This window comes from Festucalex cinctus, chromosome 11, assembly GCF_051991245.1.
Source record: "Festucalex cinctus isolate MCC-2025b chromosome 11, RoL_Fcin_1.0, whole genome shotgun sequence".
Lineage (NCBI taxonomy): Eukaryota > Metazoa > Chordata > Actinopteri > Syngnathiformes > Syngnathidae > Festucalex > Festucalex cinctus.
The window spans coordinates 24,782,322-24,805,510 of NC_135421.1; the positions used below are offsets into that span (position 1 = coordinate 24,782,322).

Sequence of the window (23,189 nt, forward strand, 5' to 3'; positions counted from 1 at the left end):
AGACCAAAATACTGTGCATAAACCATTAAAATAGGGTGCCTGGAACTTGCGGATGCCCTAACACTGTTACAACATAATTCACCAGATCACATTGTCCCGGTACAGTATTATATAAATAGCAAATATTCCCCATTAAAGGCGATACCCAGCCAATAGCCATGATCTTTGGATTTTTTTCGCGGAAAAAATCCAAAAGTTCAATGGTGTTAATTGAGGATGAATGTAATATAGCTCAGACTGAATGTTATATTGAAGGGGGAAATACAGATGTCGACATCAACCATTAAATCATTTGAGTCCGACACTTTTTCCCTTAATGTGAAACAAGTAGGGTGCCACAAGATTAGAATAACGAGTCAAACCAATTCCTCTGCATGCAAATGCCAAAATAAATATTTATGTATAATTTACAGCACAGAACAAGCTCACAAATATGTATAAATAATATTTGATACAAAAAGATAAAATGATATCAGGAATATCAAGACAATTAACGCATCACTTAAAGTTTATACCTGAAATTTACAGAAGGTCCCAGAGAAATGTTTACCTGCTTTCCTGAATTCATCTTCTCTATGAGCAATATTTTGTTTGGCAAGAGTGGCTGTGGTGCAAATAACATAGCAGTAAAAAGCTCAATATTTGGAAACAGCACCTCATTATCTCTGATTACATCCTCAAGTGATTGTCTGTGTAAGGGACAGCAGCAGTGAAGCTGCGTGTAACGCAGCCTTCCCTGATGGGCATCAAGATCTACGAGGTTCTAGTGCATGAGAGAGCTGGGTCAGCGTTCTTTGGTTGTCAATCACACTGAAGTGTCGCACATAGCGCCGCATGTCAGGGTGGCTCTTGTTCACCACTGGTGACTCAGGACCTGTAGGGCAGAGAACAAAAAGAATGAAACAAGTCACTCGAAATAGAAAATGAAGTGTTCTTGTCCACTGATGTGGACATGGCAGAAACATAATTAGGTACATCGACACAATCTAAGAAGATCCATATTGTACAAATGCTACAATATGTTACATTTGATTTAACTTACTGAATGGCTGGCTCCTACAATATCTCACGATCTTCACCGTATTTGCGATCATCCGCTAAGTGACAAAATACAAATTACCAACAGTAACTAAAAGCATTTACAGTACATTGAAATCAGCTAAAACCTTACCATTTTCTCAAAATTGACCAAATTTTCAATAAACGTCTTGTTGCCCTCGTGAGTGAATGTCATATCTGGAGGAAGAGAAAAAGAGAAGCAGAGTTTGAGTCCAAAAATGTTGACGTTCTGTGTCAATAAACACCTGCTGACCTTTGATCAATAGCGGCATAAAAGGGATGATGGGAGGTTCGAGTTTGGCAACCATCAGTCGGTACACTCGATGGTTCCTGGATGGGTCCTGTCCAAACAGCCACTGTGTTAAAACTGATCCATAATAATTATGCATGCAAACATACGTTAAGGAGTAGAACAAAATTTATGTTATCATCCAATTTAATTTCTTTCAATGGGACTTTATTTTATTTTATGTTTCGCCTTGACTTCAGTTTGATTTATTTTCATTCATTTCATTTTTCTTCATTTATTTATTCATATTCAAAAAGACTGAAGCTGCCTCTCTTTACCATCAAGTTTTCAAATTCTCCATAGAACTTCTTGAATTTGCTGGGAAGTTTCTGGAAACATAAAGATGATATCATGATCATGCATTTTCAGGAAATGAGAAATGAGTATTGGAAGGAGAAAAAAAATGAGCCATGCCAACAACCAACCTCCCAGGTCTGATTCAGCCTGCTCACCGCTGGGTTACTCAATCCCATGACGATAGCGAAGAAGGCATTCAAGTTCCGGTGTTCCTTGCAGCTTTTGGCGCACAACAAAAGTGGTCATTAAACACAGTTCAATTTGGCGAGACAACATGACGTGAATGTTCTTACTGGGAAGCGATCTTGATGAACTTTTTGAGAAGCTGAACCCTCTTGCTGAGCTGGGGGCACAGGCAGACTTCCGTGACCACCCAAAACTGAATTTCATTGAAGCGCCTTAGGAACAGGTCCAGGTTCACAGTGCTTTTCTTCACGTTTTTCCTCCCAAAGATGTAGTCGATCAGTTCAAGCTGTCAAGAAAAAGAAAAATAGAACTTTAAAATGATACTTTATAAAAACATAGAGTAATTACATAATTAAGGAGAAAAAAGAATGAAAAAGAATTGTATGCTTTAATTTAATAGACATGCGCTGCTCCTCTTGGCCACCTGGGGGCAGTATGATACTGACATATGGGTAAACATGGAGCTGGTCAAAACTCCAAATTAAGCCACAGTAATATTAGTCGTTTTACACAGAGTATAAAGTATTGAATATAATATTGTCTGCGACATGTTGCTTTGCTCACAAGTCAAAGCAAAACAAAAATGCCAATGACAGGTAATATTTTAAAAACAATTGAGATCACTCGTATCTCAAAGCACCACATTAATTGCGAGGTGTCACAAGGTGGCGCCTGTCTAGAAGCCCCTTCCCTCACATCAACATAGTTCCTTGGCACCAAAGCACTACTTTTCTACTAGACAAGGCTTTGGCACCATCAGTTGGCATTTTAGGATGTTTTAGAACAAGCACAAAAAAAAATATGAGTGGTTTTAAATGACAATTTTCTGTTTCTCAACAAACCTCATGAACGCAGTTGAAAATTTCCCAGTCATATAACGTCAAATAGTGAGCAACATCCTTTGTGCTCATCCACTCAAAACTCGACAAAGAGCCTGCAGATGGGCCCTCTTGCTCGGGCAGCGGGGTCTAGATTAAAAAAATAAAATTAATGTGAAGTCAAAACTGAAAGACCGCAAAATAGAGAAGAATAGTTTGTAAACATACTAAAGAATCCAGCCGATCCTTGTAGCAGGCAAAGAGACGTCCATTGATGGTGAGCGTGGAGAACACAGACACATCAGTGGGCTTGAACACGACTTTATCTGCTCACAAAAACATGAAGAACAAAAACTGGTTTGTTTTGTTTTTTACATTAGCACAACAGATGGACGATAAATGCCCCCAATTAGATTAACGCCTTTGGAGCTGCATGCTCTCACCTCCAGCTGAGCTGAGACTGACCAGTAGGAGGTCCTCCACTGAGCCCATCTTGTCGGCCACAGCATGCAGGATCTCCCCGACCGAGGCAGAAACAAGGGCCCGGATTGTGACGTAAGTGTGGTCACAGCAAAACACTCGGAACAGAACTGAGGACAAAAGAGGAAAACACGGTCAAGGGAGAAAGAAAATTGCAGTTTAATGTACTATTGAATTAATGCGGCCGTTTGTAAGATCAACAAGATTTGATATTACATTATCCTCACTGTGGCTAATAAAATCAGAGCATGAAGTGTGTCATTAGAAAATAGAGAACGTATTTCTTTTGCAGTGGCGAGACATATACAACATTGTCTTTATATTATATAAACAAAGATGTGTAAATACTGCTTACACAAGAATCGACTTCACATTATAGTCAACTACGATAATCTAGAGACTCACTTTCATCGTTGCTCCTAATAGGCTCACACTTTTGCAGCTTGTCATCCCCCCAGTTGAACTGCTCTAGTAGGACTTTGTGCTGTGAATGAGTTTAACAGATTCATTTAAGGGCAATAATTTATGATAAGAATCAGAATAATATCCTTTGAGAGGTACCTTTCTGTGTGAAGTTCTGGCATCATCAGTGCTGAAATAAAATGTTTAAAAAATGAAGAAAAAAAAATGGAACAAACCAGCCACAATTTGCTTTGATTGGACAGATTTGATATAGTAGTCTTAATCATAAAATTTAAGATTTAAGCTTTATAATGATAAAACATACTTGTACTTTACAATTTTTTCCAGCTCTGGTAGTTGGTCACTGAGTGGTGGAAGTGCTTTAGCGTCATTAGATACAGCCACAAGAAAGTCCTGCAAAAGACAAATGTTAATGCATACAAGAACAAAATGTGAACAGAAATCATGAAAAAAAAAAATCAAAATAAAAGAATTCCACAGAAGGAAGAATTGTGGTTCAACAGAGTAATAATGAAAAAAACATTTTTGAATGCATTTAGGTCTCTTTTATTTATTTATTTTTTTTCAATCACCAAGATCTGTCATTTGGGGCAGGGGTGTGTAGACTTTTGAAATCCACTCTATTCTCTCATACCGAGAATATCAAACGACATTGCTTATTTATATCTGCAACTGACCTCCAGGAAGCCGACAGAGGTGTCTTCCTCTTGCAGGTGATCTCCATGCAAGGCGGCCCACTGCATGACCAGGCGGATCACGCGACGCTTGTTGTTGAGCGTATAATCCAGCTTCTCCTGCTCGGATCCCTGTGAGGCCTGCGCATGGTAGGTGGGCGCCAGTTAAGGACCGGGTAAGCAAGCAGAGGAGTTGAGGATCTGGAAGATGATCTTAGAAACACGCGTCAACAGTGCGGAAAGGATATTGAGCCATCAACACTGGACACAGTTGAATGTTTGGCATGAAGACGCAGTGCATGAGCACAAAATCATCTATGGCGGCATCTGGCAGAGAGAAATATGGAAATAAATGAATAAATAAATGGCAGATTAAATACGGGGTTTTCATGCATGCAACCATTCAAAGGTGTGTAGTCAATTGCAAATTTCAACTAGACAGCAAAGATATTTCAGAAAAAAATGCTTTATCAACAGTAGTAGTGTCTGCATAAGGGCAATGCGCCAACAGCTCGAGTATGTGGCAGCGTAATTTGGATTCTAGGCTACCAATAAGAACAAATATTTTGTGAAAAAGCCAAGTGAAATCACTCTTCCTTATTTAGTGAATGTCCCTTGTGGATTAATAAAGTAATAAAGTATCTATTTACAAGGTGCCAGGGAAGTTCTGTTACTTGGTGTCACAAGGGATGCATTTGAAATCAAAAGTTGAAGTTTTTCTCTTCTAAGTAATCTCTTTGGAGTCTGATTCACTTTCTCACTAGATGGAGACCCCCCCCACCCCCCCCCACCCCCTCCCCCTAAAAAAATAAATAAAAATAAAAATAAAAAATAAAGAGAACTGCTCCAATAAAGTGATGGCCTTCTTGGCCAGGAACTGTCAGATGCTCGGGGCAAGCGCAGTGTCATGGTGAAGGAAGCACAAAATGTCCTGCCACAAATTTGTGCTCTTAAACGCCGCAGAATCTCTTTGTAAGTGAGCTGGTTGATCGTCTGGCCCACATTAAGGAGAAAAGTCATAGTTTGTTTTTGAACTTTTGGCAACTCGTGTTGCAAACGGACAAAATTAGCTCCGCTTTGAAATCAATATGAATGCGAAATTCCATCTCTTTTGCTTTAACTTTTGTCATTTTCTTAGGCTATAGCCTTGTTGAGTGGCCTTTTTTTCTTTTTTTTTTTACATACTAAAACACCACAGGACAGACTTTACCTGACTCTGAAAACTGAGAATCCATTCGCATCATTTCAAGCAGGTGCTCCAAAATTTTCTCTGGTGTCCCCGACATTACCTTGTACCTGGAGCAACACATTAAAAAAATAAAAAATAAAAAATAAAGTCATCGAAAAACAGCAGCTTTTAATGCATAATAGCTTTGACTGTACTTCTCCACTGATTTGTTTTGTCTGCTTTATCCAGATGATAATCACAAACATCTTGACCAGGTGCAGATAAAGTTCTGCTCGGTGCAAGACGTTCAACTCATGTAGGAGTCAACACCAACAGCTTTTGTTATGGTCATTATTCGACAAGAACATCATACGAGTAATAATAACAATAATAATAATAATAATAAGTAAAAGGTTATTAATCACTTGTAATGGGAGGTTGAGGCTCCATGGTTGGAGGTTCGACTGCCACTGAGACTCTTCTCAAGCACCAGGACGTCCTGACCATGCTCCTTAAGGCGCACTGTGTTGGCCTCCACATCCTGCAGAGAAAAAAAGAGAAAAAAAACACAAGCTATACAATTATATGACTGCTTGATATTAATTAACAGTGTGAATGAAGTTACTGTAAAAAAAACAAACAAACGTGTTTTTAAAAATATTAGTACAGTAAAGGGATTACTCCTGTCAAAAGTTCAGTCAAGTAAGATTCGCATTAACAGTTTGTTGCCAGCAGAGGGCACTGCGGCTTATCAGTACAAGCGAGTGTGGGAGCGGCAAGCTGCTGCATCCAAAAGAAACAAACCCTCAAAATCCTGTTGAAGTCCTCCTTGTCCACTCTCAGGAAGTGACAGTTGTCCTCTCTCAACACAATAGAGGCGGCACGAGGGGCGTCGTTGACAAGAGCTAGCTTCCCAAAATCATCTCCCTCATGCAGTGTGCAGACAACACCCTACATTGTCAGATAAAGCCGCCAAGTTAGCTCAAACAAACAACAGAACAGCACTGATGATTTGATTAAAAACGGACTTTTCCATAGATGACCACGTTGACTGAGCCCTTTAGGATGATGTACCATGATGTGCCCTCTTCACCTTGGCTGAACACTGCAAGATCGGTGAGAAAAATGGGAAAGGAATTTAAAGTCAGCGATGTAGAACTACTAGTGAATGGTGCCATTCATTCTATTATATTACTTACACACTGTTCCTGCTTTGGCATGGGACTCAAATATGAGCACCCCCATCAGCTCTCTCTTGACCTATGTGGAGATGGGGATTATACTAAAAGTCATTCTCAATGTTGTGCAGGAGGTAGTAATGTAGAAAAAGTGAGTGACATTGTTTATACGTTAAGTTTTATTTTTAAATTCTCTTTATTCTGGATATATTTAATTATGATACTTTTTTTTTTTTTTTATTTGCGTTCACAATAAGGGAGCACAGGTTGCGTTGCATAAATGTACACTTAGGGGACACCTAAGTAGGGATCCCATCACAATTTAAAAACACCCAATACAAAATACATATCAAAAAGCTTGAGTGATATTCATGACAGTACTTTATTTATTTTTTAAGTTTTATTGAAGTTTGCTTCCTTGAAAAATTTTAGTTCAACCATAACTTTTTTTTTTAATTAAGTAAAAAAATAAAATAAAATAAAATAATCAAGCACTGGAATGTCTGAAATTATTAGAGGGAATCAAGTTAAGTATTTTTGTATTTTTTTATTTTTGCGTTTATTTTTTCAGATTTATTTTATTTTTTTAAGTGCATGTGAAAATAGCCAGAATTAAAACTAAGCATGATAATATTTGTAGGAGCATAATTTCTGGTAGAGTTCTTACAAAGTATATTAGATATTTGATGTGTTGCCACTGAAATTGAGACCACTTAATGTGCTCTTAATAGTCTAAGTAATAATTTTATTGCGCAATCAAAAGTGCAGGATTAATACTGGAAAAGAAAAGCGCACTCACAGTGGTGGAAAGGTGCGCTAAGGCCTTGATGTGGAGCAATTCCTCATATATGATCTCTAAATCATCATCTGTTCTTTCAGACGGCCTTCAAATAGAAAACATGTCATGAGGTTATTATAACATCACGCAGAAATGAAATGAATTGGCTGCAAAACTTTACAGTTTCCTCAGAATCATCCTCATGTAGGCGTCGGGCCCCATCTGCGAGAGGAGTAGCAAAGTATCCTGCAGCTCCTCTTGGCTTTCCCTCCTCTCCTCCTCGCTAGGTAAAGCGGGCTGCTCCTCATCATCGTCCAGGAAGCGGTAGAAAAGGTACTTGTCCTGGAAGCTTGGCTCCTGGTCCACTAGGTCACATTCAATGAACATACAGTACAATGATGGGATGGATGCTTTAGAGGGCGTCGCACAGAGTCTCACCATGGCAGAGAACGCCTTCCTCCAGAAGCACCTGCCACATGGCCACAGCTTGAAGGCGAGAGTGCACGCAGGAGCTGTGCTGCATCTGCCAGTCGACCATCTCTGTTCCCACGCAACACAGCCTGGGAAAACACGCCAAGGCTATGTGGGACCTTGCATACAACTGTCATGACCTGTTTCAACTAAAAACTATTACAACAAACACCCCTATTATACTGATAATAATTATTTTGTGTACACTCTTGTTTAAATTGGGTGTAATTCCAGTGTCAATCACTAGATGGCAATATGCTTATTTAGTTTGACATGCAAGTTTAGAAGGAAGTATTTTATTGAAAATCATTGAATGTCGTCTGCGATTGGCTGGCAACCAGTCCAGGGTGTCCCCCGCCTACTGCCCAGAGCCAGCTGAGATAGGCTCCAGCACCACCCGCGACCCTTGTGAGGAATAAGCGGTCAAGAAAATGGATGGATGGATGAATGTCGTCTGCTGCAATCCTGCTTTTTTGGCCTACAAAAAGCGACATCTGTAGGTTAAATTTATAATGTACATCTTTTGGCATAATTATTGATGTGTTTTATGAGACAAGTTATTTTTTTTGAAAAAAACGACTTGTTTACTGTAAACATTGGGATCGGTACACTGTGCAACATTTTTGTGTTATCCATTGATCTTGCTCTCTCTCTCTCTCTCTCTCTCTCTCTCTCTCTCAATATGATTAAAATTTGTTTGTATTATTTTAAAAGTGTGTTTAAAGACCTTAAAGGGATTAAGGATGCAGTGAATGCTATAAAAACATGCCTAGAGAGTATGTTTTAAAGAGGGTATTTCTATATAGCAGGTCTCATCGCGAGGATGGTCTGGAGTGTAACCCCCGTAACAGAGGGTGTTTTACTGTATAACAAGTACAGTATTCCCCCACTATATCACTGTTGATCGTTTGTGCCCCTGCTCTATTGTGTATTTTTTATGTATTTATTTATTTTTAATGATTATTAGTGATCTTTTTCCAGTATACGGTGGTACACTAACTTGCACATTTTGTTTTGCAATGTGTTTTTAGGGAAAATATATAACGCACTACAATATTGTACTAAAAACATTCATTATTGAATAGTGAAAGTGGATCAGCATCCAGAGCTGAGATTCTAACCACTGAACCTCAGATTTGTGCGGGCAGATGTGCAAACCACGGGGACACAGTGCTGATGATTAGGACCAAAGAAATCGTGTTTAGAATTACCTATAAAAAAAAAAAAAAGCCTTGGTATAGGTCCACCCGCAAATGAATGTGTTTAATTCACCTGTATGTTTTCAGATGGTACTTTCTGTCTCGGATCATATGAGGCGCTCTGGAGAGGATGGCGTTCCGGAGAACTTTCCCCGCATGAAGGATCTTTTCAGAGGGCACCTGAACTCAAAGATGTCAAACCAAAGTCCAGTACTGTATAGTACGATTCATTCTGCAGTCATTATGGCTGAGTTTCAGCCCGAGTCGTCATGGTACACCGCATCAGTTGGTTTGGTTTCCTACCTGGGAGAGACGTATAGTGTGGCCTTTAGCTGGACTGTCAATAAACGACTCCTGTAAAATACAGTTAAGAAAAAAAGAAAACCTGTCACTAAAATACGCATTATGCATTAATGTGCACTGAGCGTCATCGCTTATTCATATACAATAACGTAACCAGAGAAGCCTGAGGTTCTCATTTTTACTTACAGACAGAATGTAGTAAATCTGAAACTAAATAGGGCAACTACAGATTTGAATTTCCCTTGTGCGATAAACATGTCGCCAAAGTAGTCTAGTTACGATTTCCTCTGCAAGACTATCAATCAACTGGCATGTCACGTTATGTAAGGCAGGCAGGAAAGGACAACAACAGCAAGGTGGGACAGGATGGAAGACTGGACAAACCATCACATTTATATTTAAACCAACTTTAAACATTTCTATTTATGCTGTAACTGTAAAGGATGCTGTTACGTCAGATGATACGGAAAGCCTGTCATAAAAGTCAAGAAGATAAGAACAAGCTTCTGATTGGACTCTGTGGCGAGACAGAAAGGAGAAAGTACCTGATTTTGATGTTCGGAGGTAGAAGCAAACAAATTGTTACTTATGTTCTCCTTGTCCGGCATTCCTGTTTGGGAGACCAATAAAATATAGACACTGTCATATCAAAGAGGAAATATCATCACAGTTTTTTGATCGACTTTACTTAATATTTTGATGGTAAAACATTCAATGAGTGCATTTTGTTCTTTAAATCTTTAAAAAAAAAAAAAAAAAAAAAAGTCATATTGGTTCAACTAAAGGTGGTGTAGAAGTGCGGTGTCCATGCTTCTACTTTAATTTACACACACAAGAAAATTAGACTGAACTGTAAAGTGCAGGATCGAGCGCAACAGCCTCCGACTGCATGATTCTTGTATGATTTCTTAATGTATTCATGCATAGTGCATAATGTGAAGTACTTCACTGTACAGTGGCGAAATAGTGAAGTGGAGTTCCTACGGGGACACTCTACTCAATGTGACATAACATTCATAATGAATACTAAATTAGAATATTTTAATAACTTTGTGTTCTTTTGCTGCTGCCTGTCTTGGCTCTCGCTTGAAAAAAAGGTTTTTAATCTCGACCTGAACAACCTGGTTAAGTAAAGGTTAAATGAAAAAGTGATAAATAACACTTGTTAATCCAAATATCTCAAGCAAATGTTATATCTAAATATAAAATGTACAAGCATTTTTTGTCTGTCTGTGTGTCTGTTAGCTCGTGTCAAAATAGATACAATTCAGAAAATTAATGTAACTAATGAAAACAACATGTTCACAATTGCTAAATAATGCAGAGAATCCAAAAATGAAACATAATATGCAATACCTTGAATTGAGTCAACTTTTTGTGAAAATATATAAATAAATAGCAGCTATTTGTCACATTCATTGTACACAACCGCAAAGCTTCTGTAAGAGTTTTGTTTGAGCAAAGCTGAGTCAATATTAAGTTAACTTGCACCAGGAAAGCTTTAAGAAAAAATATCAGCCTTTGTAACAATGCAAGCGACTGCAGATAGACGAGGTCTGGCAGACAGGAGGTCTGGTTCCGCTGAGTTTTATTATGTTATTGTGTGTGCAAAATATCACAATGCTGCTTGACTGTCACGCTTAAATGTCAATTTCTTTCTTGCAGAGCTTCCAGATATTACAAATCAAAAAATTTTCAACGTTTGAAGAAGTTCAGATGAACTAAGCCTCAGCGTGAGCTTCAACAAATACCGTGATCAAGTGATGAATCAAGTGTCCGAGAGAAGACAATGACGATGTGGTTACTCACTGTCCGCACCAGCCTCCATCACACCATAGGGGGGGACGAGGACTCCAGCCATGCACTGATGATACTTCTGTAATAAATAAATAAATAAGCAGTCATACAACTGAGTAGCATAATAGTCCTCAAACTGTCTCATTTTTTCCCTTTATGGTTAATCTGGCATTTACCATCTTATAAAATGTCAAAAAAAAAAATACATTTCCTCTTTAAAAGTACAAATAATGTACAACTGTTGCAGCATAATCGTAAGTATACAAAAAAAGTGAAATTCCATTTGCTAGGAAGACATTTTATAAATATTAAATGTCTTATCATTTATGTTTGTGAATGTTGGCTACTAAATTCACTACAGTGTGTGTGGTTGAAGTGGTGAAAAACATTATCTCACAATGAAGTGTCATTAATGTATTTATTCAAAACATAATACTGGATACTTTGTCAAGATAAAAATAAATAAATAAATAAATAAATAAGGAACAAGAAAGCCAGGATGCTATCATTGGTAGCATCCAAGCTAATGTGATAATATTGTGTTTTTTGTATCATAGTAAGAGTGATTGTTTCTCTAATAGTGACATAATAATGGTGCTAGTAAGAGGTAGAATAAGTCTGGTAATATGTCAATTTTAAAAATAATTTACACCATTGTTATCTGTGAAAATACAATTTTGGTAAACAAAGCAATAAAAGCCCCATTAGCCTTAACTGAATGTTTAGTTTAGGCGTTGGCTTTAAGATTCATGACCAAGAAATGGGGAGGAAGTGAGGCTACATTCAAATCTGCAAGCAGTTTTAAAATTGCAAACTACCTCTTTTAACAAAAGCTAACGACTGTGCTTACGTCAGCATGCTGGTGGCTAATGGGCTTCTTTCTCATTTTTACAATAAAAGTTTTACAGCTATCAATTTTTTAACAAAACAAGTTGAATATTTTCTACTTCCAAAGCTTTGTATTGGCAAATAATTTGTGTGGACTGAATATCCACATTGATTTGTGTAAAAATATCAAATTGATCTTATTTGAAAATATACTAAAGTTTCCACGCAACAGTGATGTTATTTCATGTTGTAACAAGCCTTTAGCATCACCTTAATGTCCATCCCTAATGTCCACCAATCTCCACCGATACATCCGGTATGGAAACTACTTTCAAGTCCTCCTTTCATCTTGTTACGCAACCGTTAGATTAGGCATCTCTCAGTGAGCGCGTAGCCCTCTAATGGCATTCGCGATGCGGAGAGCCACCGAGTCATCAGAGCATGACGGTACAACCGCACTGAGTCTTATACATCATTGTTCCCTGCAGTCATCACAGATGTTATGCAATGAGCATCGTGCCGAACCCGTGCACGCTTGTGAAAGGACCCGAGTGAGTGCAGCAGGCAAAGAAATGATTGAATGGACAAACATTGAGTAGACTCACAGGTGTTATGGTTCTTAAAAGTATTATTAAAAATGTATTCAAGTCTAATATACAAATGAACAGACATTTAAAATAATTTAATATAACCTTGCAACAGATGAACATGGTCTGTTTCTCGGGGTTTTGTGCGCAATCACAGGATCGATTTAATTGGTCAACGTTAATCAATACTTGCACTCAAATGGAAACGAAGCCGTCACAGTCACTTTGTTAAGCCAGTTTGTCTTTATTGACAATTAAGGGATTTTGGATTAGCGAGGTGCAGTAAAACCAAACAACGCCTCAACAAATGAACTCAACCCACTGAGCCAATAAAGCTGCCCTCCCTAAAGCTTCAAACCTCTCAACCAGGGACTGTTTTTTTCCCTTACTTTCAAGGAGGATTACAACAATTTGTCACTTGTGCAAAAAGCACTCATCTCCTATTCTTAATAACGACTTATGTGTCATTCAACGCATCGTATCCATTGAGACCTACTTTGAGAGCATCCAGATCAACTCATTTTCTGATAAATCTACGTCAAATGTAACAATTACAACTATTTTGACCAATATTGAAATCACGACTAGTCATTGATTTTAAAACTCAGTATTTATACTGTACAAGCTACCAAAACTAGTGGTGGTTGGTGGGGTGGTGCACACATGGAGATGCATTAATATGAGTAGAGGAAGAAAGTGGTGAACTGTATTAATATAACTATTTTTTCACATATTAGGAAATATTTGACCGTGAGTATTACTATATTACCTGACTGCATGTTTCTCCAGCGTCAATATTCGTTACTTTAAGGCAGGGGTGGCAAACTGCGGTCCTCGAGGGCCCGTGTCCTGCAGGTTTTGCAGATTTCCCTACTCGAAGTGCAGCGGATTCCAATTAACAGGCTCGTTCAGGTTTCTGCAGAGCTTGCTGATGAGCTGATCATGAATCAGCTGTGTTGAAGAAGGGAAATATCCAAAACCAGCAGGACTGCGGCCCTCGAGGACCGGATCTCGCCACCCCTGCTTTAAGGTAAACCTCTCCCTGCTAAATTTAATTTAATGCTCAATTTTGCTAGCAAGTCAAATAAGGTTTTACATTGAATGCTAGCATTAAGCTAGCGACACACCTAAAACACAATCAAAGCAAAAACATCTTAAATATGCTGACATAGAAGTTTAAATAGTGCTTATGTTATAGTAAATTCAACGTTTGAACATTTGAATTTTGTTGAAAATTCGATGGCAACCAGAAAAACTGTTTGCAAGCATAAAAACTCAGTTTGCGAATGTCTAGCGAACGTCTGCGACCCGTTGCGAGCTTGAACGAACCCTGATGAAAAAAGACTAAATAAATCACTATATATGCACACCCATACAACTTAGAATTTCCAGATGATGCACATACTTGGAAGAGGAGAAACTGTTATGCATTGTTCTGTTTAGCTCAGGTTTCCTGCATGCTTGAACACATTGTTGCATTGTGAGCATCACGGTGCGTGACTGCACTACTTGATTTTGAATACTCTAGCCCAGTTGACAAGATAATTCGCATCCCATCTATGCGCTCAGACTTGGATTCATTTTAAAAAAATTATCATATTGCAATTGCGATTTAATATCTTAGTTTTTTTTTTCAGGTCATCTCATGTATTTTTAGCAAATACTATCAATGAATTTACCTATAGTACAATGAACAATATCATATTTACTATACATAAATGTTTTTATCTCCTACGCTTAAATGAAAGTACAAAGAGTTGTTAACTTGCAGTCTAAGCGTTCACTATAACAATGTAACAAAATTCTACCAACAAGTTTGGCGTAAACTTTAATCAATAAGTTATAAATCAGATTTCAAGAATAAAGCAAACAAATCTGGGCTTTGTCACTTCAGATTTTCGTTATTCATGAGACTATGATAATGTGTAAGAATGTGGACCGCACTATAAATATTAAACTTATCTAGACACTTGATAAATAAATGCAGAAAATATATATGTTAAAAAAAAATACTGACCCACTGAAAAGAAGCATATTACCCTCCTCCCAAAAAAATTTAAGCCTATGCAATTTAAAACATGTATTGCACATGGCGATGTTGATTTGAATTTGATAAATTCTTCTGTGCTGTGAATTGAACCCAAGTTTCAAAGCTTACTAAAACACTCAATAGACCATAAGACAGTGTCATGCTAGCAAAAAAAAAGAAAAGAAAAAAAAAGATGCATTTTAATTTACTACTCTTGAAAAGTGACAAATTGCAAAAATATTGCTCACCTGCTACCAACGGATGTTCGTGATGATATTGACTGGAAAATCCTACACGCCCTCTTTATCCAAGACACACAGCAAGTCACGGATTATAGGTGACATCCAGTCTTGTCCCTCTGTCACTCAGAGAGCAAAGTGAGCTGGCTGTGTCATTCTCAGAGTGCAGCCAGTAGGCTGCTTCTGAGTAGCGGTTGCTAGGTGATTACTTAACACATTCTCCCTCCCTCTCTCTGTTTCTCTCTCTCTCCCTCCCTTGCTTCATCAAGGCTCGAAAGTTCAAAATAAACAACATTAAGCGTTCTTCTAAAGAAATTGAATACCATTTTGATGGCAAGGAACTATTGTTGAAGTGCGTTGAGGAGCTTCATCTACCGCTTTGCCGCCACCTTGTGGCATCTCAGTGCCAAGGAAATGAGTTGAGGAGTTTCATTGAGTGCTTTGCCGCCATCTTACAGGATCTTGGTTACAAGGAATAAGGTTGAAGTGAGTTTTGGAGCGCCGTGTATTGCTTTGCTGCCATCATGTGGCATACTGGTGCCAAAGAACTTTGTTTAAGTTAATTGAGGAGCTTCGTCTAGTGCTTTGACGCCACTTTGTGGCATCATTAGGCAATAAGTAACGTCAATTGCTTGTTTTTTCTACTAGCTTTTTGCTTTTTTTCCTCCCCAAAGCACCCACCATATGTTCCAGAGCAGCATCAGAATCAGAAAAACTACAAGATAATCACCTTCTATTACGGATTAGATCTTGACTCTAATTGATCAAAGCTTCAATTTAATCAGTAAAACTACAAGATAATCACCTTTTATTACAGATTAGAGCCTGACTTTGGTTGATCAAAGCTTCAACTGGCACATTTAAGCCAAAGCTGATGGGCAAAGACCGCAGACTGAATAAAAGTCTCTATTTTGTTTTTTTCTTTTACATGTGGCAGCTTTTCAGACAACTTTAAACTATTTGTGTTGTTGTGGGTGTGGTGCAATGAATCTTTTTGCCATCTATTTGTATTATTTGAAGGTAATGATGGTCATTTCCTTATCTATAGTTTAGATTTTGGGTCGTTTGATGATGTAACAACTCATGGAGATAAGGAAATATTACAGATAGAATCGTGCCGCTCTTGCCATGCACTCGGAAGGACTGTGGCCTAGGATGTGACCGGCTTCTTACACCCACAAACCTTGCCATCCACTCAATCTTTAGACGGCACACGGTGTCCCTGCCATTTCCTTCTCATCAGCTTTTCCTGCAGGCTGCTTATATATGGACCAATGGCAGTGACATATAACACAATAACCCCCACCCACTCTCTCAGTCACGCCCGAAGCATAAACACATGAGTAACATACCATTATGAGCATTGTTAACTCATATATAATGCTGAGTATTTTATGACATATAAAGCAAAATATCAAAGCTTCCTCTGCCCTGCCATGTGCTTCCTTACATCCAGAAGCTAAGTGAGAAGCAAAGTGACGCACGCAATGCTCAGCTCCTCTGTTCTGTTGGATATAAAAAAAATATATATATAAAAATAAAAATAAAAAGTCACGTGACCACTCACGAGCAATAGACAGAGTCCTGTTTGTGTCACAAGCTGAGGTGCACAAAAACCTTAGTCACAGTAGTCGAAGCAGTGACCAGTGCAACAAATATATATATTAGAACTGCAAGCCTAAATGCAGAACCACTGAACTGCACTTAAGTCATGAAAACATAAGAATAAGAAGAGTTTTTGTAAAGGTGAATTTACTGTAATTTGATGCTAAGCTGCACAGAAAAAAATAAAATAACCCGGTGTAAGTGCAATGCAGTGGTTTCTCTGACATAAGGATTCAACCACAGGCACAAATATTCTGCATTATATTACTGGCAATATGAGAAAGAATTAAAAAAAAAAAAAAAAAAAGATTTGAACCCCAACCCCTGGGGACCTATTGATCCAACCAACCAACATGAAAACTTTATGACTTATAAGACTTTATAAGACTTCAGCACACAATAAAACTGTCAAAAATGGCGACCAGCTTCAGTTCTTCAGCCTGCCCAGATCCAATCTTCAACACAATCTACTTAAAATAATGAACCCAATAATAAAATATCCCAATGACTGATTTTGAAAATACTCCAAATTGGAGACTCCATAAGAGTGAAGAGAATATCAAATTCAAACACACACTTGTTGTTTTACATTATGCTAAAATACATCTACTCCAACTATTTGTGTTATTACTATTACTTAATAAAGATTATTGTGCATGTGCACCCATTATTGTGGATGGTAATAGAGTATGACCATTGTGAAGATACTGTATACGAGGGATTAGTGTGCAGTTTGAAAACGATTATTCACTGTTCAAAATAATGCCACACTTCAAGGCCTCTGCAAATTAAACAGTTGTAATTGCCAGCATGTCACCCTGGGGAGCGGCTTGGGAGGGAGTTCGTCATCAGAACTGGCAGCCACCATCTCAACTTTGATAGCATCAGGCACAAGAAGACCTTTTTTGTGCTTTGTCGTGAAACTGGCAGGAGTTAATAAGACCGTGTGCCAGAAAATTATTCAGGAAAACTTCCCCGCACCGAAAGCCAAATGATGATCAGTCAAACGAGTAAATTATGCAGATTTCCAGTTGGTAGCACTTTAGTCGTGAGAAAATCAAAGTAAAGCTGTAAATGGTTGTCATGGTTTTTGGACGCAGACTTTGTGGAACCAAAGGGCTAAAAGATCAGAACGGAGATATTGCTGAAACAAATTACTTTTGTTTCAAACAAAAAAAAATAAGCATGAAAAGTCAAATTAACATCCAGGGCATTGCCTGCCAAAATTGTAAACATGGCAACAACTTCAAAATAAAACAGTTCCTCAATATGTGCCAAGCTTCAATCTTAGCAGGATCTTTTCGGAGCATGTCACAACACTGATGAATGAGAACCTCTCAAGTCAAACAAACCTTGCTCCGGTGGTGGCAGAGGTGATACAAAGCCTGTTATTTCCACGCAAGACGCAGCCAAACATCCAGCTGGATTCAGACCTACAGGTACAAGTGGACTGACTTTCGCACACAGCCTGTAATTTAGCAGCTCTTGTGCACTTCGTCCCAGAGGAAATGGGCTGGCTCACTCAGGAAACCAATTCAGAACAGAAGCACCAGCAAAGAGAATCAACAGACATCCCAAACACAATTTTAAGTCTCAACTCTTCTGTTATATGCAATTCATATCATAAGAGAAGAATGAGATTTGAATCTAGTTTTGGTTGACAAGAATGCACCCACAAAAATCTAACACACTAAAGCAGCGTGCTTCTCTAAAAGCTCACTACTTCCATCTAGTGGCCATAGCCTCAAACTGAAACAAAGGTAAATAGGATGAATTATGGAGCCAACAAATGGCTTTATACACAACCCACACTTTTGGCTTAGACAAGGATGATTTGGTCATATTTTCATTCTTTCAAATACACTAGGAAAAATGTATTATGTCACAAAACTTGGCTGAACTGATTCATCTGAATCTAAAAATCTATTTGTTGTATATATGCAGTGAGTCAATAATCATTGTTTGACATGATCCATGAAATACTACTATTAAAAAGGGTGTTTCAACATATTTAAATGTGTCTAAAGCTTGTGGGAGGGCTAGATCTATATTATAAAAACGTTTGTTAAATGGTCTCTTTATAGCTTGAATTTTCACCTTTTGTAGGCGGTTGTGGAGCTAATGTGCGATGAAAAATAATGTTGCTGCAACGTTGAAATTATACTTTACAAGGAATACAGCTTCTCACCTCCCACAGATACTTGAATTCCCTCTGTTCAATGCGCAGCAGCTCACTGAACTCCCTTGTGACAATGGTCGCGTGTCGGGGAGTGTCGTCCAGGATCGACTCCCCAAACGCTGTGCCAGTCCCCAGTGTGCAAATGGTAACGGCATCCTATACGTTAGAAACACACATTGTGCTTTGCAAGTTTTGCAGGTGTGTAGAACTATTTACTAGCAGGGCAAAAAGAATGTAACGTGCAAACAGCATGAATGCTTTACTGTACATTCAATAGAGTACAGGAAACCACATTAACTGTACCTGATATTTTGATTTATCTGACACTTTAACATCCAGTGACCCAGAGAGGACAGCATACCAGTTGGTGCCAATGTCTCCCTGGCAATACACTGGAAAGGAAAAAAAATACAGCATAATTTAGAAAAAGTAAAAAGGAAACATCTTGTTGATGGCATTTAATGAGCACTGAACAAGAATAAATTTGTTTTCCAGTGTGAACGCACATGTGATGCCTCTCTCCAAGCTTTCATAGAAGCAACAGAGGCAGATCTGGTGGAGCAAAGTAGGATGGAAGCGTTTAAACAGCTTCACGTTTTTCAGATGTGCCAGGATGGTATTGACATCTTTCCCTGAGCGTTCTATAGGTCTGTAGAAGAGGGAAAAACATAATCAAATAGGTAATATATACAGACCATAGTGTCAGATATTTGGTCTAGTAGGTGGATTGTTGACTCTGCCTTAGAAGTGTTTAGTGTTTTGTGATTGTAAAGACTTCTGTCAATGGTACTGAATTGTTTAGTAATTTATCATGTGAATCTTAATATTGAGGATAAAAAAAAATTATTCATCCCTACTGTACATGCAGGGACAATGTGTCACAGGAGCTCGCTGCAAACATGCCCCCATCCAAGTTTGTTTACATCTTAGATTAAACATCAACAACATCTCATTTGACACCCATGAATAATATGTAATATTAAAACTATATGTAGATTAATAATTTTTCAATACTTTAAATAGTCTTGTGTCCAAATTGATGATCAGCTGAAATGCAAACACGGAACTGAATTACCGTGGACTAAACACTTTACATAATGATGTAGCCTACAGTTCATTTTTGCATTTCACAAACGTCCAAGCAAACTAAAATCTGAAATGTTTGCTCTGCTTAGCTACCCTTGCCCCTGAAAGGTGCCACACTGATGTTTTATACGTAATACTCAACTTTTCCATAAATTATCGTTCCTAATAATGATCAAAAATGCTCACACTTGATCGAATCTAGAATCGAAACTGTGTTATTTTGCTGCACGTAATACCGAGCACGTCGACAACTACTCGTGAACAAAAAACAAAACTGCACCGACCCTTTGTTAGGCGTCGATTCAAAAGTGCTTATAACACGATTGGATTGAGGTCGCGCGTTACCTTTTATCCAGGCAAACAATCCACTCGGCAGATTCAGACGACTGTGAGGAAGTGGGAGCTGCTACCATCTTGTAACTGCTCTGTCTGAATGGGAACCGTGGAGGCACGACGAGCAGTTTAATAAATACCGGTACCTTTTTTAATGTCATTTTTTAAGGATTAATACGTAAATAATACCCCATTTTGCATCAAAACTGAAAAGTTTTTTTGGAATCATCATATACATAATATATTCACCATTCTTAATTAGTGCTTGCTTTTGAATACATAATTTCACGTTTGTTTATTTTTTTATTTATGTATGTATGTATTTATTTATTTATTTATTTGTTATCATTTTTGGCCATTTATTTATTTATTTATTTATTATTTATTTATTTATTAATTTATTTATTTATTTTACAGTTGGGGCCCACTTTGTGTTTTTTGTTGTTGTTTTTTTTAGCAAGGCAAGTTTATTGAATAGCACGATTCATACACAAGGAAGTCCATAGTGCTTTACAGAGGTAAAGAATTAACAATCAAGTTTCAATTAAAAAAAATAAAAAAGTATAAGATCAAATCCCAACGTCAAACCAGGATAAATGAAAAAGAAAAACACTACACACACACACACACACACACACACACAAACACACAGATTGTCAATTTAAGATGAGAAAGATGTGATACTAATATTTTTTAAGAAAAATACAGTGAATAACAATTTCAAGACAGATTTGTGTCGACAGTTTAAGCAGAACTTAGATCATGAAGTTTGTTCCCTGCCTCCCCATTCTCAAATTACCACATGCATACGGTGCTGTATGTTTTTAGAATGGCTTTAATTCAATCCCTACTTCTGCCCATCTGTTGCACATTAAACAAACATTAATTGTCAACACAGGAGAAATCTTCAGTCATATGGTTCTCTCACACAAAAGTTCATGTCTGCAAACAATTGGTGGCAGCACAATTGAATTATTGGATGGATGGATGGATGGATGGATGGATGGATGGATGCATGGATGGATGGACGGACATTGTACAACTACTTTACTCCCTGTTGTCTTTACAGGTAGTACAAATTAGCCTCAGCTGTGAGAATGATGCCTTGCATTAAGAGGCCTTCTACTTAAAAAAAAAAAAAAAAGCATTGTTGTCTTGCTGTTGCCTTGGTAACAAACAACAGAGCTAGATTAAGTGGCGCAACTCCACATAACCTTCTGTGCTGCCGACACTGTGAAGAAAACTGTACGCATGCCAAAGTTACTTTTATCTCTTTTCACATTGTTCCTCCAATAGAGGTAATGCTTCCTGGCCACAACATTAGGTACACTTTTACAGTTCAATAAGAGCAGGACAGGACAATTTTTTATTATTGATTTAACACGTGTTTTAATATAGTGGTTGCAGTGTTGTCACACTTCTCATCACATTTAAAAAAATAAAAAATAAAAATAAAAAATTTAAAAAAAGGAGCATAACCGACTGTTTAATTTGCTACAATGTAATCAGGAATCAATAATTTCACGTTTGTAAGATAAACATTGCATGAAATCTGGTTGACTTCACATTTAATAGATTAATTCCAGTTTAAATAGCACGAGGCATTCGAGGCAATCATGTTGCTAGCAGCACCGGTGGATGAGTAATAGTGGTGTAAAACTTGACAAACGTTCAATGAAATTCTAAGTTCAATGAAAGAGCTATTTTCATGGAACTTATATTTTCCTTTGCTACATTGTTGATTAAATAAAGAGTGTTTTATGACATATTTTATTATGAAATATATATATACACGAATAGCTGCCAAAGTATTTGTCGGTCGACACTTTATAGGTGCTCTGTATTACTTTACTGTATGGCCATCTGTTCTTCGTTATTTCAGAAACCAATAAATCAAATGCACTACGCCAGTCTGCCAAAAGAGTGCAGCATTCGCACTGTAAAAGGATCATCTGATTTAACCTTGAGTGAAAAGTTTTGAATTCAGATTTATTGTGGAAGACTGCTTTGCCCATTGAGTAACGTAAACCTGTTCTGAGGCATGGAAGCCTAAGCTCAATTGGGGCATATTTTGAATAACAGAGTACCTGTATTCCTGTCATGCTGCATACCACCATAAAAGTCTGTAGACAGTTGTATGAAACGCACAGTTGCAACCAGAGCAATTTGGAGAAATCAATCACACACAGCATGCTTCCAAAGACAGAAGGCCAAGAAATGTTATCAGTATTTGATTCTGATCAGATATCATCACCTGTTTTTTTGTTTTTTTTTTTATCTTTTCTTTCAACATTGTGTGAGTGGTTGCCATAGGAACCATTGCCATGGCCATAGCATGCAATGTTACCCCAAGCAGAAAGCCCACTGACTGTGTAGTATATATGGCCGTTCAGACCCACTGTTGCTAGGAAAGCTTGAAATAGTAAACACAAGGGCGCATGCATGATTGTGCAAACATGGCAGTATATCAAATAATTCCCATTTGGAAAGATATATGATAGAGATGAAACTATCTTTAACAATAAATATGTAGACAAGTCTCTAACGTTTTCATACTGTCTGCATAGAGAACCAAACCAAGACCAAGTTATTCAACATGTTTACATGGAGTTTGAAATGTCAGTGATTTGAGTAAAGGGCATCAACACAGTTCACAACAGAAACTTTAGTGTTCTTTCCCCATGGCCACATTGAGACAGTTGTTCCAAACATGAAGCCGTCACGAACAGGATTCGAACCTGTGCAGGGAAACCCCATTGGATTTCGAGTCCAACGCCTTAACCTCTCAGCCATCGTGACCACATGTGAAGCACACAGGCCTGCATCCCAAAATTATACATTTGACTGAGAAAAGTTTCCCTTCATAACATGCATTTAGTTACTTCTGGCAGTGTCAAGATAAACTCCAGCGTATTATCTTGTGAAAGGCGTTTTATTGCAACTCTTGAGATGTTCAATGGTGTTGCAGAACTCACTTTAAAACATCTATTTATTTACATACATATGTCCTATTTGAGAGGAGCTGGTCTAAATTCCAAAGGAAATGTTTAGAACAGCGATAATTGACGCTGCTCAGATATTTTCCTCTCATTCCAGACAGTTTGATGGCGGCTAAACTTTTGAATCTACACTAGAATGGGACTAGCAATGTAGAAAGCCAAAAAGACAATACACATTGAGAAA

General features: G+C 37.9%; 1 protein-coding gene and 1 non-coding gene across 2 annotated transcripts; both read right to left on the reverse strand.

The window, feature by feature from the left end:
• Positions 1 to 371: 371 nt before the first annotated feature.
• On the reverse strand, positions 372 to 20,159 carry rapgef4a (Rap guanine nucleotide exchange factor 4a). The gene is made up of 31 exons (XM_077537220.1): positions 20,019 to 20,159; positions 19,094 to 19,236; positions 18,891 to 18,979; positions 18,597 to 18,743; positions 11,133 to 11,199; positions 9,869 to 9,933; positions 9,324 to 9,374; positions 9,094 to 9,200; positions 7,789 to 7,910; positions 7,532 to 7,715; positions 7,372 to 7,456; positions 6,594 to 6,654; positions 6,423 to 6,499; positions 6,199 to 6,345; positions 5,820 to 5,935; positions 5,437 to 5,522; positions 4,475 to 4,553; positions 4,230 to 4,380; positions 3,857 to 3,945; positions 3,691 to 3,721; positions 3,535 to 3,613; positions 3,093 to 3,239; positions 2,878 to 2,975; positions 2,674 to 2,799; positions 1,939 to 2,117; positions 1,774 to 1,864; positions 1,627 to 1,677; positions 1,313 to 1,400; positions 1,172 to 1,236; positions 1,043 to 1,097; positions 372 to 874 (listed from the first exon to the last, which is right to left on the reverse strand). The coding sequence occupies exons 1-31, from the start codon at positions 20,084 to 20,086 to the stop codon at positions 747 to 749; spliced, it is 3,072 nt and encodes a 1,023-aa protein (XP_077393346.1). The 5' UTR covers positions 20,087 to 20,159; the 3' UTR covers positions 372 to 746.
• A 2,564-nt stretch (positions 20,160 to 22,723) lies between these two features.
• On the reverse strand, positions 22,724 to 22,805 carry trnas-cga (transfer RNA serine (anticodon CGA)). Its single transcript has one exon. It is a non-coding gene; the product is annotated as a tRNA-Ser (tRNA).
• Between the last annotated feature and the right edge of the window lie 384 nt (positions 22,806 to 23,189).

Bases quoted from the DNA above. Each gene is read 5' to 3' on its own strand.
- rapgef4a (XM_077537220.1), bottom strand. From the start codon at position 20,086: ATGGTAGCAGCTCCCACTTCCTCACAGTCGTCTGAATCTGCCGAGTGG. The intron at 9,375-9,868 runs GTACTTTCTCCT...TGTATTTTACAG, and splicing joins CCTCCGAACATCAAAATCAG to GAGTCGTTTATTGACAGTCC. The intron at 3,614-3,690 runs GTACCTCTCAAA...ACTCATTCACAG, and splicing joins CCAGAACTTCACACAGAAAG to CACAAAGTCCTACTAGAGCA.